Source organism: Streptopelia decaocto (genome assembly GCF_964273445.1).
Source record: "Streptopelia decaocto genome assembly, chromosome: 5".
In the NCBI taxonomy this organism is placed as follows: domain Eukaryota; kingdom Metazoa; phylum Chordata; class Aves; order Columbiformes; family Columbidae; genus Streptopelia; species Streptopelia decaocto.
This window is the reverse complement of record NC_138659.1, coordinates 5,720,475-5,735,301: the sequence shown is the minus strand read 5'-3', so window position 1 is coordinate 5,735,301 and position 14,827 is coordinate 5,720,475. Positions and strand designations below refer to the sequence as shown.

The following is a 14,827-nucleotide window of genomic DNA, read 5'->3' as shown; positions in this document are numbered from 1 at the left end:
CCAAGCCAGAATCTTTGCCATTTATTTAGTTTTCTTTCAAATAAAAATAAATATTAAAAAAAAATGAACTTCAAACCTCCTTCTGACTTCTCTAGGAAAATAATGCGTTTTTAAAAGCTCGCAGCCAAGTTACACAGGAAATAAAACACGACACACAGGCCTGGATGGAGAGAACATGGTTTAATTAAAGGCAAAGCTGATTTCAGCAGCTGCAGTTCTTGCACAGACAGACAAGAAACACAAAAAAAGCTTACGACACAAACCAGTTTCTGTCGGGGGCTCCTTCCCTTGCTCCCCCGGGCACCGGAGGGGGGTCCCAGCCGAGGGTCGGACGCCTTCCCCAGGCTGGATGCTCATGCACAAGTGGAACGGCGCGGCTGGGACCCCGGCGCTGCCGGAGCGAGCCGCTGAACCTGGTTAGCGCGTCTGGGGTGCAAGAGTCGGTGATGGCTCGAAGACGGGAATGTGGCAGCTGCCCTGGGTGCACAGCTGGATACACAAACCGGGGGGGGCTGAAGAGAAGTACGGAGGGGTTCGGTTCATCTTACCACTGGGTGGAAACTTCACTTTTTGGACTTTTTAAAGGAAATACAGCTTCAAAATGCACTGAAGAATGGGGATGTCGCTAAGGTGGAGATGGTGGGGGAGCTGCTTGTACCCCCGGGGGGGCATCGTGTCTCCTCCCTCTTCCCTTTTTGTGTTCTCTGGGGCTGCCCAGGCTCCAGCATCACTTCAGCTCCTGCATGTGCTTTGCCCTGCAGCTGATTTCCAGCCCAGAGATCCTGAATCATCACAAAACCCCTCCTGCTAAACACAGCACACGGACATGGAGATTGTTTCCAGAACTTCCCCGGGAAACCTAACAAAAACGCTGTCCTTCTCTTTAACGAAGCTTCCAGTCTTCTTTCCCCCTAATAAATAGCAAATAAAACGTTCTCCTTTTCCCTTCTGCACCTTTTCACCTATGAACAGCACTACGCTTTCTTCCGCGTGCGGCTCACACACGTGGGTCCACGGGTGCCTTGAATTTCATCCTGGAACGGAAAGTTTGGGGCTGCAGCTGGGGGTTTGGGGTGCGGGGGCGGACGGGTTTCTGCAGAGCTGCTGAGGGGTGCATACACTCCGCGCTGTCCGGGCCGACCGGCATCAGCTTTACCCAGCCCTGCTGGACCCCTGATTATTTTCTGCGAGATTTGCATGTGGGTAATGAAACTACTAGCGTCCAGCGAAGATGGGAGGATGGAGAGAGAAAGGAAAAAAAAACCAACAACCCAAAACAAACCAAAAACCATTGAAAGCTTTCTACCTACCTATTAAAATGAGTCAGGCGGTGAGTGCACAGGCTAGCCTGCCCGTTGTGGGGCTAGCCACTATGCTACAGTAAAATGTACAGGAATCAAACATTAATTTAAAACCCCGTAGCAGTTAACTTGCTCGTCCAGCAGAGTTCTGCGATGCCCTGCGTCACCGCTGACAGCTCAAACACCTCCTGAGAGGAGGGCATTTCATGCTGGAGTCTCTAACCCAACCCACGGGCTGGCCAAAGCCTTTGGGCAACAGGTGAAGTGGTGTCAAGTGCCAGACTCTCCTTCATGGAACTCCTTCGCTAGCGCACGAGACAGAGCCCCACCTCGTCACCAACCACCTCTGACCGGAGCAGCAACCGGGGCTTTCATTGCTACACACTGACTACGAAGCACGTCCGTGTACGGAAGAATTCAGTGTGATCTTACTACTGAGATAGTAATAAAGATGTTTAGGAGTAATTTTTCAACTACATTCTCAGTCAGCAAAGCAATCATTAATGGATTCCTATTTTTATCTCCCCAAAAGAGAGGAAAAGGATTGAGAAGTTCTCGTTGGCTTCTCCCATCTGCCCTTCGTTCTCAGCTTTTGCTTCCCATGTGGCCGGGGACATGCACGATGGAGAAGGTGAGAGGCGGTGATATCGGGTCACTGAGTGAGACAAACAGCAGTTCCTCTCTCCCTCCAGTGGCCCCAGGGATGGGAGAGTTCCTGGTGTCGGTTTTCTTGCGCTGCAGACGTTTTTTGCACACTCAGCGGGTCGGTGGAGCACTTACGCCCTCCTGACGGCAAGGAACAGAAGAGAGGGCTGCCACCCGCACAGGCCAGGCCTGCAAACCCAACATGCCATGGTTTATGGAGCCTTCGTTTGCAAGGGTCGCCACCTCCTTCCTCAGTGCGGTGGGTTCATGGTGCCTTGTCCGCGTTGCTGCTTCTGCTTCTGCTGCATTAACAGCTGCTCCAGGGCTGAGGGGCCAGGGTGCATCATGGAACTGGACCAGATGGACTAAAAACAAACAGCCAACACTAGTACCTCCTCGCGTTACACAGCCCTCCTCTTACAGATGAGAAAGCAGAGACAATTTTCTATTTTCTCCTTCTTTATCACTCCTACCTGGCTTATCATGAAAGTTAGCCAGACTTCAAAGAAGGCTTTCTGAAGAGAGGCTCCCCTAGAAGAAGCTGATCCTCCTCCAGAACCCTCATTACCATAAAAATTCATCCCACATTAACGATTACTAATTTTAGACTAGTCAAAACAAACGCTATCATTTCTTCCAGTTCTGCCAGCCTGGTCTTGTTCCGCAAAATATTCTAGAACAGCAAGAACTGGAAAACTGTGACACCTTCCAGCAGCGGTCAACACCTCCCACGCTGCCTGTGTAAGCGAATCTGCAGGAAAAACCTTTCGTTTCTGACGCTGAACTCTGACGCTTGTTAGGCTAAAGCCCATCACTGCATCTTCCAGCCCCACAGACAAGGACCTGTCCCTGAGCTGAGTTTTGGCCCAACGTACCTTCAGGCTCTCCATAAGCACAGTTGAGGAGTCCTCCATGGCAGGGGGACCTTGGGCTGCCCAGGTGCCACTGGGAGCACCGGACTGGTGCCAGCTGCTCTCCGAAGACGACGATGTTGCTGGGAGATAGTCCAGACCGAACCCTCCCATTGCTAAAAATGAGAGAGAGACAAGTTCAAAGGAATGTAGCAAAACCATCTCAAAACAAACACCGAGAGTCGGCAGCCCAGCACTTGCCTGGCTTCTCTGCTTTCCAGCGGTCTGCGACTCTCCTGTCTCTGTTGTCCGGAGTCCCGATGGGTCCGAAGTTGGAGAAGGGAACAGAATTGTGGTTATGAGTTGGAGGGGAGCTCGGCAAGCTGCTGGGGTTGGAGGAGTGAGGAGACTGGCTGGCTGGTGTCGAATGATCTAGTGATGACAAGGCAAGAGGAGAAAGGTCAACAGAAACGGCAGGAGCCTCCCGAGTTTGAGTTTCTTGGTGCTGCTGCAAATTCTGCCATTCCCCAGTTTTCTCCACTGCTTTGTTCCCTCCATTACACAAGTATAATGCAAATTCCTAAGTTGCAAGTGAAAATTTTTGTGCATACACGAGAACAGAATGACTACGTTTAATGCATCCACATGCTTACCGGAACACCCAAATCCAGGAAAACTCAAGAGGGCTGGCTACCCAAAATGGGTTTTCCCCATGTTTCTTGAATAACTTTTCTCAAACTAAGAAAAGAATAATAAATATCTGCTTCCAAGTTTTACAAGTCGCTAAAAATAAAGGTTAGGCCTCGAGGAGTTCGCAAGTTAACAGCCTGAACTCTCCAGGCTGGGAATGTTTTATACCTCTGTGGATTTTAAAGCAATTCAGACCAGAACACAATCCTGAGCAAAAGAGGACAGCAAGAGCAGAAAAACTTGACTGTGGGCAGCAGAAAACGATGCCCAAAGACACCAGAGGAGACTCTGCCATCTTGAACGAGGTGAAGGGAGATGAAGCTGAACCCACGTGAGCCATAAGCCCTGCTCAAATAAAAGCACTTTGCAACTCTGTCCATTTCACCCACAAGGGTTATTCCTGGGTGGTTTCAAAAGTCTTAGTGTGACCAAAAAAAACCCCTCTCATCCAGTGCAGATGTTATTTAAAATCCACTCACTTCTTAGATTCAACTAATTCCTTCCTTCACACTCTTCTGGATTTTTAGAGTAAAATCATGATGTAACTGTAATGGTTTTTATGCCTTTAAGAAAATGACTAAGGAAAAAGCTGTTTTGCTGTGTAGGCTGCTTTACAGTAACAACACTACCACCAAAAACACCAAACAGAACTGTCATATATTCCTCTACATTCTTCAATCATACGGTTTCTTTCAAATATCTACATTATGAAATGCAGTTCTTCCTGTTTTTTCCAAAGAAGCAACACTGAAAGTATAGGATTTTTGAGTTACTAAAGCCCTATTCCCAAATGCTTCTCAGGAACCTAAGTTAAGGAGATTTCAGGATTTAATACGTCCTACAACTTTTATCCTACTCAACTACTTCTATTAAAATCCAGGTTCTTAGCCTAGACTAATTACAGAATCCCCTCATATTTCTGAGGATACATAAAGAAAAACAGAAATCTTCAGACATTGTTAAGCAGCTTTATTTTCTTTTTTTTAATTTCCAGTGACACTTAACTGACGGTAGGTTCAGAATTAAATCCTTTTAAATCACTATACACAAGTAAAATCATAGCAGGATTACCTGAGCTGGCTGGAAGAGATGGAGACCACGGAGTCCCTTCAAAGAGGGAATACAGTGAAGTCTCCTGATGGGCAACTGAAGGGGTGACTTCTGGTTTTGTGCTGGTATTCATGTTCTTCCCATATACCTCATTGAACATGCTGTTATTTGGATACCTTTCCTGGGGCGGGAAAGAATGTAAGAGTTTAGGCGCTGGATTTATTTTAAACACTGACACTGTACAAAGGAAACAATTACAGGTCAAAATATTTTCCTAATTCCATTTTCACTCCCTAGACCCATTTTCTTTGCTCATTTTATTTCACAAAAAGTTCATCACATTCTGAATCAGGACAGATTTCTCCTGGCTGGACTGCAAAGCTTTCACAGCATCTTTAAATTCCCAATACTCATGAAAAGCAGATCAAGACCCTGCTGGGTTCTTTATAAGAGAAGGGGTAACCCATAGCTCCGGAATAAAAACCTCCACACCGGAACACTTTGAGATGCATCTTTTCAGTCAGTTCCTTGATTCTACGAAGATCAAGGGGTGCATGAGCTCCAAGATTCACCGGTACATCTGCAGAACCATAGTGAGGATGAATTTGGGAAGACAACTGATCAAGGCAAAGATAACCTTGCTGATATGGACTGAAATTAGGCACCAGCATGGGTTTCTTTCAGGTTTTCCATTAGCCTAAATTAAAGAATATTACCACATTCCTGCCACATTATTATTTATTAGCCACAGTATTTTTTATTTTAATAGCTAAATGGCAAGCTCAAATAGCAAAGGGCTGCAGACTCTGGTCCTGACTTACCTGATTAAGAGAAAATCCACTGAGGGACAGGAAAGATGACGACTGAGACATCAATTCCGATGGTTTTTCCAGCAGGGACTTCTTCAGAAACCAAAAAGGGGAAAGGAGCAGTTAGTTCTCAGTGTAGTGAGCAGGAGGAAAGTACGCTTGCAGAAGTTTCCAAGGGTTTTTTGGTCACATTTACAACCTTCCTGGTATTTTAGCTCCAGCACAGTGGAGGGCAGGGGAAGCAAACTAACGAATACAGAAAAATCACTGTTTTCCCTTACTAACTAATTAATATCTAAAAATCAACAAGCATGACAGCTGTGAGTCTCGGGCAAACCCCACCACCAGAACAGCTTTTCAAATCTGACGTGGAATACTCTGATACATCTAGAGGGGAGATTCCTGCCAAAAAAACCAACACTATGGTTATGTAAAAACTTGTACAAATGAGACAAGATCCTTCCCAGTGATGAGAGGACTCCTTCAAACACAATTAGACTCTTGTACATTGCTATCAATAGAATATTTTTCAGTTTTGAAAGCATCCCTAGAGAGTAAGAGCAGCCAAGTGCTGTGATTTTTTAAATTGGGCTAAACAGTCCGAGTTTCTCTCATTTTCATTACGAGTGACTGTAGCGAGCAAGAAAAAACCCTCAGTGTTTACAGCAGAGGTTCCAAAACTCCCCTGAGGTTTCATGTTAAGATATGATGGACGGTGACCTTTTCCCTCAGCTACACCCCCTCTCATACAGCTGTTATTTCCAGCATAATATTTCTCAGCTTTGTCTTTGGTTCTTATGATTAAGCAATGAAAAATAGTGTGTCTGGAACAAGCCCATTTAGAGAAGAAATAGGATCAGTTATCATCGATAAAGAAATTGAAGCAAAATTATAAAACTTGGCTGGTGGACAACAAACACCACTCAATTTAGCGTCAGGATCACCAAGTCATAGAACCAGTGAAGCCACAAGTAAAATTATGTGTGATCCAAACCAAAAGCTTCAGTCTTGTTCCAAATAAAAGTCCTCTTACACTCACGCCAGATGTTTTCAAATTTATTGTTCAAACATCAAAAAACTGAATTAGCGAACCTCTCTCTACCACTGTCTCAGTATCTGGAACATCTTTGCTTTTATCCTGTAAATCTAAGACAAACAGCCTGATTTTCTTGGCGAGCAGCTCCCAGCTTGTTAGATTTCCAAAGTGACAACTCGATACTTTGAAAGCACATTTTAAAAGGCAGACAAAATTCACACTCTGCATATCCACACAGCTTGCACAGAGAAGAATTTCCTTCCATTTGTCAGCAGACAGCAACCATAAGAGCTTCAAAGGGAGCTGCTGAAGAAGCAGCTATTAGTTTCTCAGCAAAGGTATCTAATGAGACAGAAACAGGTGTCTATTTTGCTAGCGGCTCCTCGGGATGGCATATAAAATAATGGAGAAATAGGCTTTATCAGAGATTTTGAGTAGAACTCTTCTTTGTTACTGCTACTAATCTGAAATACTACTATTTAACGTACATGCTTGTGGGTATACTAGAAAAGCATACTGCGTTTTCAGAGGCAATTTATAAATTCAGCAGCTCAGATCCTCCAGCTAGGAAGGTTTTAATATATAAATATTAAAAGAGAAAAAAAAAATCTCTCAGTCCATCAAAAATTGTTGTATTTCTATAGGAGTTTCTGTTTATTTAGGCAGCTGCTTGCAATTTTCTTCTAAGACCATCATCTTGTTCTTTTACAATCTCTTTTGCATTTAGTAGGGCAGGTTCCCCTGCGCTTATGGAATTTCTATACAGAGATTGTAATAAGCCACACTTATTCGGATGACTTTCTGCAGCTGAATCTGTGCTCCCCCGTGCCCTTTTGTCTAAGCCTGTACAACTACAGAAGAGTGAGTGCGTTAAACGATGCATCAATGTCTCTCCTGTGGACTGTACTTAGAAATAACTGTTCTTCAGATTTCTGAACAAATTTGGAGGCCTGGGAGCTACACCCTGGGCTGGTCTGAGCTTTGGCATGAAGAGTAGCTCAAGGGTGAGGCAGGGAAGTGGATGGGAGGGATGGGGGAGAGAAAGGAACCGCACATTTCTTACGATTTCACAGAAGAAAGAGATGCCAGTTAAGAGTGAGAAGCAGCAGTATTAACGTCAAATACATACAAAGAGGCTTCGTCCAGGAAGAGAGGCGAGAGGCCCCAGCAGAGCTGGGTAAAGATCGGGAGGATTAGAGAAAATCAGCTCTTCCTCCTCCTCCAAGGCAGCCAGACTCTTTAACAGGTCCGGAGGAAGCAGAGGGGAGCTCTTGGGGTCCTAGTGACAGAAATGAGCACAGTGAGACAACAGAAAGCAGAGAGGGAAACAGCAAAAGGTGGCCAGGAGAGGCTAAAAAAGCACAGCGGGAGGAGCGCAAAGAGCAAGAGGAAGGCAGAAGGCGGCATGCAGAGGTGAGAAAGTGGTGCACAGAGAAAATGCTGAGCAGAAAACGGCTGGCCTTGTGGTCTGACATACACCAGGAGTAGCGCTGCATCATCAAAATGACGGGCAGCTCATTTTAATTAGTGGAGCATGTGCTTCCCATTGCAGTCCGTGCCAAATACTGAACCTGCTTGCACCTTCAAGGACAAGGAACATAGAACTTTACAATTTTTCTCCTACAACTGACCTGGGAATAATTTAGGCTTCAAGTAAAACTACATTTGCATTTTCTTCTCCCTCCTCTATTTGTGGAGTTTAAATCCCAGAAGGCTTATTTCCACTGCTAACGGCTGCTACGGCAACATACAGCTGACTGAAAAACCCTGCAAAGTGCTGGTCAAACTTGACATCCCAAATTTTGTGAAGGATGCTGAAAACACAAGTATCACAGTGGCAGCTTCTGTCCGTACTGTGCTGGTTTCCCTGTTAGGGATGAGAACAAGGCTCCATCTATAAACCACAACCTGACACCGGGGTAGCAGCAGCCTCATGTATATTGTCTGGCTTTTCCCTCCGAGGGGTAAGCCAAGCGATCTCAGCTGAGCTCCTGAAAATCCCGAGTGTGTTTACAGAGACACATCTGACCAAAGGTTTAAAGAGGTCTCTGTGTAAGTTTCCTTATAAACATCACCAAAAGTACTCACAGGCAACTCATGGACTGTTATAAAACCTGCAATCTTTGTTATGTATTAAACAGCAATGTGAAGCACAACTGCATGAACAGAAATATTCCGTTCGTGCAACCAGGAGCAAAGAAGTCGCTCAGCTCTCACTGCATGGTGGGATTTGCAGGAAAAACAATGAAAATAATCCAAGACAAGACTGCTCCAGCCTCAATCTGACTATTGCAGCCTCAGCCATTCAACACACTCATAACTACACAGGCGTTCATCTAAACTACATCAGGCGTTCATCATAACTACACAGGAGTTCATCTAAAGGGTAATAATTCAACTGCAATTATCTGGATGGCTTTTATGGTTGCCACCAGTTGCCAGACAAGAAATTTCCCCCCAAACTATCAGCTGCCATGTTTCTCGACCTGACGGACATAGTGCAAAGATCGATGTCGCATCTGCACTGAACAAGACTTACACCTACTTGAAACCAAATCCCCAAGAGCTGGACCCCACAAACAGCCAACTAAAATGGAGAATTCATCACTGTTTGCTGGAATCCCATTTATTGATACTCAGCTCCCTATTAAATAAGCTCACATTGACCTACTCGGGGCTACAGGGCATCCCTGAAACAGGCAAACTCCTAGAGTTGTCAGGAATATCAGAGCCTTGTTGGTTTTCCCCACTTATAGCTTGGATCTTTTACCTCAAAGGTCATCCTGGAGACAGCCTCCTGCTCTGGGTGGAAGACTCCTTGCCGTTTTCCCCGGCGGTCCATGTTGGGCTGCTGCGCCATCACCCGATTGTCAGCCAGGCCGTAGGAAGAGTCCCAGTAATAGTCCGGCACCTTGACTTCTGAGGGGTTCTGGTTATATGGCTCCATTGGGAAAGGCTTCATTTTTTTCTCCAGAGGTTGCTGTTGCATCACAGGAGGCTGTAACGACTGTTCAAATAACTTTAGAGGGTCCTGGGCCTGCAGGTAATAGGACTGTTTTACGGGCATGATCTTCCCCAGTGAGCCTTGGACTTGAGGTGGGTTCCAGAGCTGCTTTGACGAGTCCGTCTGCGGATACTGGGGCAGAGACATACAATTTCACCGGCAGGTAGGAACAATTAATGTTAACCGAAAGCCTAACTCCACTCAAACTGTCAGTCTGGTTCGCTTGTCAGACATTCCACAAACATCCTAATTTGCTGTTATTCATCAAAACGCACAGTCTCGATAGGCAGCTAAGACTCCCGTGTCAAGCTTTATGCCAACAGCCAAGTATAATCCTTACTCTAATCCTGCGCTTTAGAAACTCCTTTACTAAGGTACTGAGCCAGCATTTTGCTGCCCACAACACCAGGAGGGTCTCGCCATTGAGCCCAGATGTGCCAGAAGGGAGATTTTCTCCAGCATGACATGAGCATAAAACTAAGAATTGACACTGCAATCCAATTAGCCCAAGGGAGAGGGCAGGTGAAGGTTCAGACTCAGTCCTCTCTACTCACCCATGAAAACTAGGAAGGACTAAAACAGAAATACCTGATCAGAAATATCACCTTCATACCTTGTCTATAAACACAGAAAACAGACGACCACCTTCCTCTCACTTACAGAATCTTACATTCATACCCACTAAATTTCATCCCTTTTCAAATTTGCCCAGTTCACAGATCAAAATTCCACACACTAAGGTCTTGAATGGCAGGTTTGAAAAGGTAATCCAGGAATGTCAAGCCTTGAACGTTGTCATTTATTTTTAAACGAAGCTTAGCACATTGCATTAGTCAAGTTTACCTGCTGGAATCCGGAGTGGTGTGGCGGGCTCTTCCCCAGCCCCTGCACAGCTTTTGTAGGGGACTGTTGCTGCTGTTGCTGGGCTAGAGCTTGGACCTGTAACTGGCTTGGAGCCTGTGCTGTTGCCTGAGCTGGTAAAGATGAGAGGGGTTGCTGGGAAGGAGGCGGCGTTTGCTGAGGTCCCTGGGTCATGGGCCCTGGTCCGGAGGGCCGTTGCTGGCTGTAAGGAATGTGGGACTGTTTCCCACCTTGCACCTGGTTTCCTGCAGGCGAGTGAGCTGTGGGCTGGAGGAAGGTTCCTGGGACAGAAACACCACCTGGGAAGGTGTACCCCGTGCTCATGGAGAAAGCCACGGGAGGGGGGACAACGTAGGTCGGAGGTGGAAACCCTGCAGAAGATAAAAACACAACTTTAAGCGCAATTTGGCAGAGTATCTGGAACAGTCACAGGCTACCCCCACTCAGCCCAAATCTCCTCCTTTTTTTTCCTCCCGCTACTTCTTTCCTTCACCATTACAGAATCACAGAATGTTAGGGGTTGGAAGGGACCTCGAAAGATCATCCAGTCCAATCCCCCGATTATGGAGTTCCCACCCCCTCACACACACATTTTCAAGGACTAAACTTCAGGAGCAACAGACAGAAGCAATCAATAAGTCTACTGCCTCCTCTCCCAAAGGATCACCAGTCTCTGGATTAATTGAGATAGAGAGACAGATGGTAAGCAAACAAATCCTTGTATCCGCAAGATCAATTCCTTTCCTGTAGTTGACACTGAAAAGCCAGGTTTAGAAGGCAAGCTTTAATTCTTTGTGTCTTGGTCCAGATTTTATGCTGACTTTGGGACAGGGAAGATGTCCCTCCATTATGTATTGAGTGACTACACATAATCGCTGCAGGGAAGATGGAGCTTGCAGCTATTTTGTGAGCAAACAGACAGCAAGGCATGACAGGAACACTCCACAACAAAACAGGAGCACGCAATGTGGCAACTACAGCAAATCAGACCAGACAAATTACAGCTTGAAACATGAGCACCACTACAAAAGAAGCTGAGCTTTAAAGAAGAAAGCAGCACGATTGATCTTTTGTAATGGAGTCCTGTGCACAGAGAATGCTTCCTCCTGAGCTAGCAGAAGATTTTGTCATGTTTTGACTAAGTACAGAAACAGCCTACGGTGAAGGTCCTTGATCTCACACCCACTAACCAAGAAGGAAGATGGCAGATTTCACAACAGACATGACTTCAAAGCATAAGTAATCTTACGTATCTCATTTCAGTTCTGCTATGCCCCTTCTTTACTACTTTGTAAGGCTCTCAACATGAGAATGCATGTGTGTTAAAACAGCTCCTACCTTCAAAAGCTGTAACAACCACTATTACAGTATTTTCTTCGCAGTCAACAGTAAATCACACTTCAAAAGAATGACACAAATTACCTGGTCGACTAGGAAGGGGAGGGAAGGCTCCTGGGTGATGAATGGGGATGAACTGAGAACTGCTGGCCTGACTTGGTGTCTGAGTTACAGGTGTTTTCCTGGCTTCAGGCACCGGAGTCTTCCTCATCTCCGTCTGCGATTTCACCTAATGCCAAAGAAAGTAAGAAGAAATTAGGTAACTTTTCCTGTAATTACCCACCTCACATCTCAAGCCAAAAAATCAACTCCCAGACTGTCTGAGAGATTATTTTCTTTTCCTTAAGTCACTGGGAGAGGTTTGGAACACAGGAACTCAGTTCCCTCCTTGCTGACCTCAAGCAGGTTACCCTGCCTGTCCTCAGGCACTCCTTGCCTCACAAAAGCACACTGAGGATATCTACCCAGAAAACTGCAACAGAATCCTTCTCTAGTGAGAGAGTGGGAAGCGGATGTAATAATAATAATATCCTCAGACCATACAAAGAACTTACCATGCTGCTCACCCATAATGCCTTAAAAACAACAATAAAAAGTGCAGGTGCTACTATGCTTCTCCCTGGGCACTGCTTCAAACTAACTCATGAGACTTACCTGCAGCACCTTAAAAAACAAACACTACCACCTTCTTCCTAGGGAGCTCCTTCAGCCTAATCCATATGGTACAGCGTACGCACAAACTCCTGCATACTACAAAATCCTTCTGACAGAGAACATACAAGACAAACAGCAGGAGGGCTTCACTTCTTTCAGTTTACTGCACAACTGCTGTATGTTCTGTTAAAAGAGCTGCACCGGTTAAAGGCAGAGAGAAGAATGGAATGGAATTTTTACCTGATTCTCAGTCTGCTGCGGTCTGGGTCTTCCTGGAGAGGAAGACAGAGGGGAAGACTACTTGCCCTTTCTGTTCAGCTCGGCAGAACTGCCTGGAATGCAAGATGGAGCAGGCAGGAAAAAGACAGCAAGCAAGGAACCCGGGCAATACAGAAAGGGCCCCGGAGCAGACCTGACACCAAGCCTCACGGGTGGTTGAAAGAAAGGGCTTTTATCAGGGACCACATTAAAAAACAAAATTCAAACTAAACAAACCAAAACTGCGTGGGGTTTATTTGAAAGGAGTTAGAGGGCAGGTCTTTTCTGCCAAAATACAGTGGTAAAGGTGTAGGTGCATTCAAACGCTTTAAGTGCTTTTTCAAATAATTCTGAATTTCCCCATTTAAAAATTATGGGAGTGCAGTTTGTTGTTTTTTTTGTTTGTTTGTTTGTTTGTTTTTCCATTTAATTTAAAAAGTAGATTGTAAGACTGGGAGGTTTGGGTGTATTTTAGATCTCCCGCTAGAACAAGTCAGGAGGGAACTCCACCTCAAAGGTCTGGTTGATGCTAAGCAGCAGGAATGATGCAGCCCCTGCTCATGCTGCATCTCCTCACTGCCCACCTTCACCCTTCATCGCATTCTGCATATTCAACTTATATCGTGCTGTCCCTTTTTGCTCCACAAGGAGCCGAATGTTTTTATCACCCATACTGAGATCTATGCATCCTTTCATAGCAATGTCGGAGAATTCAAAGACATTCTTTCCTGCCGTTAGATTTCAAAACATGAGTTCCGGGCCATCATTAACTCAAAGCTGCTACAACACATTTCCAAAAGTGGCTTCCAAAAGACCCTTCCACATAATTTTTAGCTATTTAGCTTTTTAAAACGATAATTGATCAATCAAGACAGACAAATTTTAGTTGCTTCCCTGCTCCTTCTTGACCTCACCCCAAGTGTCAATACTACCATGTGTTTACCCTGGCCTGAGGGTTCCTACACAGTGCTCAGGAGAAGCACCTGTTCACGGTTCTACAGAGTACATTACACCTCGAGTAAGTCTGCGCTAAACCTCCCCTGGCACCTAACGTTATTTTACCTGGAGAACAGAGATTCAACCTATGTGACACTTTCACGATCCTGAGTGCTCAAGTTTTCCACTGATCTGTGAAACAGGACTAATTACTTTTGTATAACCTTCTTAACGTTTTTGCTAAGTAAGAGCTGCAACATTTGTATAATAGCATTCAGACTTCCAAAAGCAATGATCTGTGGAGGAGATAAAGCCTGAAATTTCCAGGAAGGCCAAAGCAGAGCACCGAGAGGCCACTAATCTGCACAAAACCTACCCTGGTTTCTCCTCACTGCGGGGGAAAGCAGACCCTCCCCATACTCTGGAGTAGCTCTGGATAAATAAGTCCACCAAACTATAATATATAAACCAAAAGGCATTTCATTGGAACAGTTTCCATGACAAATACAGCCGATGGAACTAAAAAATCAAAATTAATTTCTGTTCAGCAAGAGAATTTGAGTGATCAACCACATCAAAACAGATTCTGCTACAGCTGGTTTTGAAATAAGTTTTTCTTGGGTTATCCCTTAGTATTAAGACAAGACGGCTTCTGATAAATCAGCTGGGTTAAAATTAAGATTTCTTCTCTATCCAAAAAACTACACATATTCCTCAGAAGATCCAGTGGGTTTGATCGGCCTCAAGTCCTTATTTTGCAAGACAAGGGCATGAACGCTAAAACCCGGAGTTGTGCTCAGGCCTGCAACCACATTCCAGAGGCGTTCAACAAATAAATCAGAAACCTGCTCTTCTAACTCGCCTACCCAAGTGGGTTTTCAGACATCAGACTCATGAACAATTGCCACATGGTTTCTGTGGGCTGCTCCCCTTTACACCTGCCTTGGTAGGACCCCCTGCAAAACCAACTGCATAAATCCTGCCAGTTCAGACCTTTCGTTTCATAATGATGATTAACAGCAAATAGTCAGGAGAAGAACAAGAATGACCCAAGGGTCCTAATAGCACAAGCTGGAAAGACTAAAAGAGCTGGTTTCTCTCACCTAGGAAAATAAAGACCTTGACTGCACAGGCCTTCAGAGCAGCTGTAAAGAGGAAGATTTAAATTATTCTGCAGACCTGACCTGGGAAGCAGCAACAGGCTCACACAGAGGCAAGGGAGGTGAAAAGTGCGCTAGGAAATAATTTCCACTTGCAAGAGCAGGGAAGAATTGACACCCTTTATCTAGGGAAATAATAGAGTCTCCATCACTATCATTAAATGCCTACAGACGTCATCAGGGAATGATTGAGATGCAGTCAAACTATGCAGATCAGATCAGCCCTGAAAGTCT

The 14,827-nt window shown here is 45.2% G+C and overlaps 1 protein-coding gene across 6 annotated transcripts in view; it reads right to left on the bottom strand.

The window, feature by feature from the left end:
* Positions 1 to 165: 165 nt before the first annotated feature.
* The window catches only part of SMG7 (SMG7 nonsense mediated mRNA decay factor), a 52,787-nt gene continuing 38,125 nt past the window's right edge, over positions 166 to 14,827 (bottom strand). For 4 of the 6 annotated variants that reach the window (XM_082052755.1, XM_082052754.1, XM_082052756.1 and 1 more), the window contains 9 exons: positions 11,670 to 11,814; positions 10,230 to 10,618; positions 9,153 to 9,518; positions 7,512 to 7,661; positions 5,359 to 5,439; positions 4,559 to 4,718; positions 3,059 to 3,229; positions 2,822 to 2,973; positions 166 to 2,311 (listed from right to left, as the gene is read on the bottom strand). In XM_082052755.1, coding sequence (XP_081908881.1) covers positions 2,198 to 2,311; positions 2,822 to 2,973; positions 3,059 to 3,229; positions 4,559 to 4,718; positions 5,359 to 5,439; positions 7,512 to 7,661; positions 9,153 to 9,518; positions 10,230 to 10,618; positions 11,670 to 11,814 — 1,728 coding nt within the window. In that variant the 3' untranslated portion in view covers positions 166 to 2,197. The remainder of the gene's footprint in view (positions 2,312 to 2,821; positions 2,974 to 3,058; positions 3,230 to 4,558; positions 4,719 to 5,358; positions 5,440 to 7,511; positions 7,662 to 9,152; positions 9,519 to 10,229; positions 10,619 to 11,669; positions 11,815 to 14,827) is intronic. The other 2 variants (XM_082052758.1, XM_082052759.1) reach the window with 2 other exon arrangements.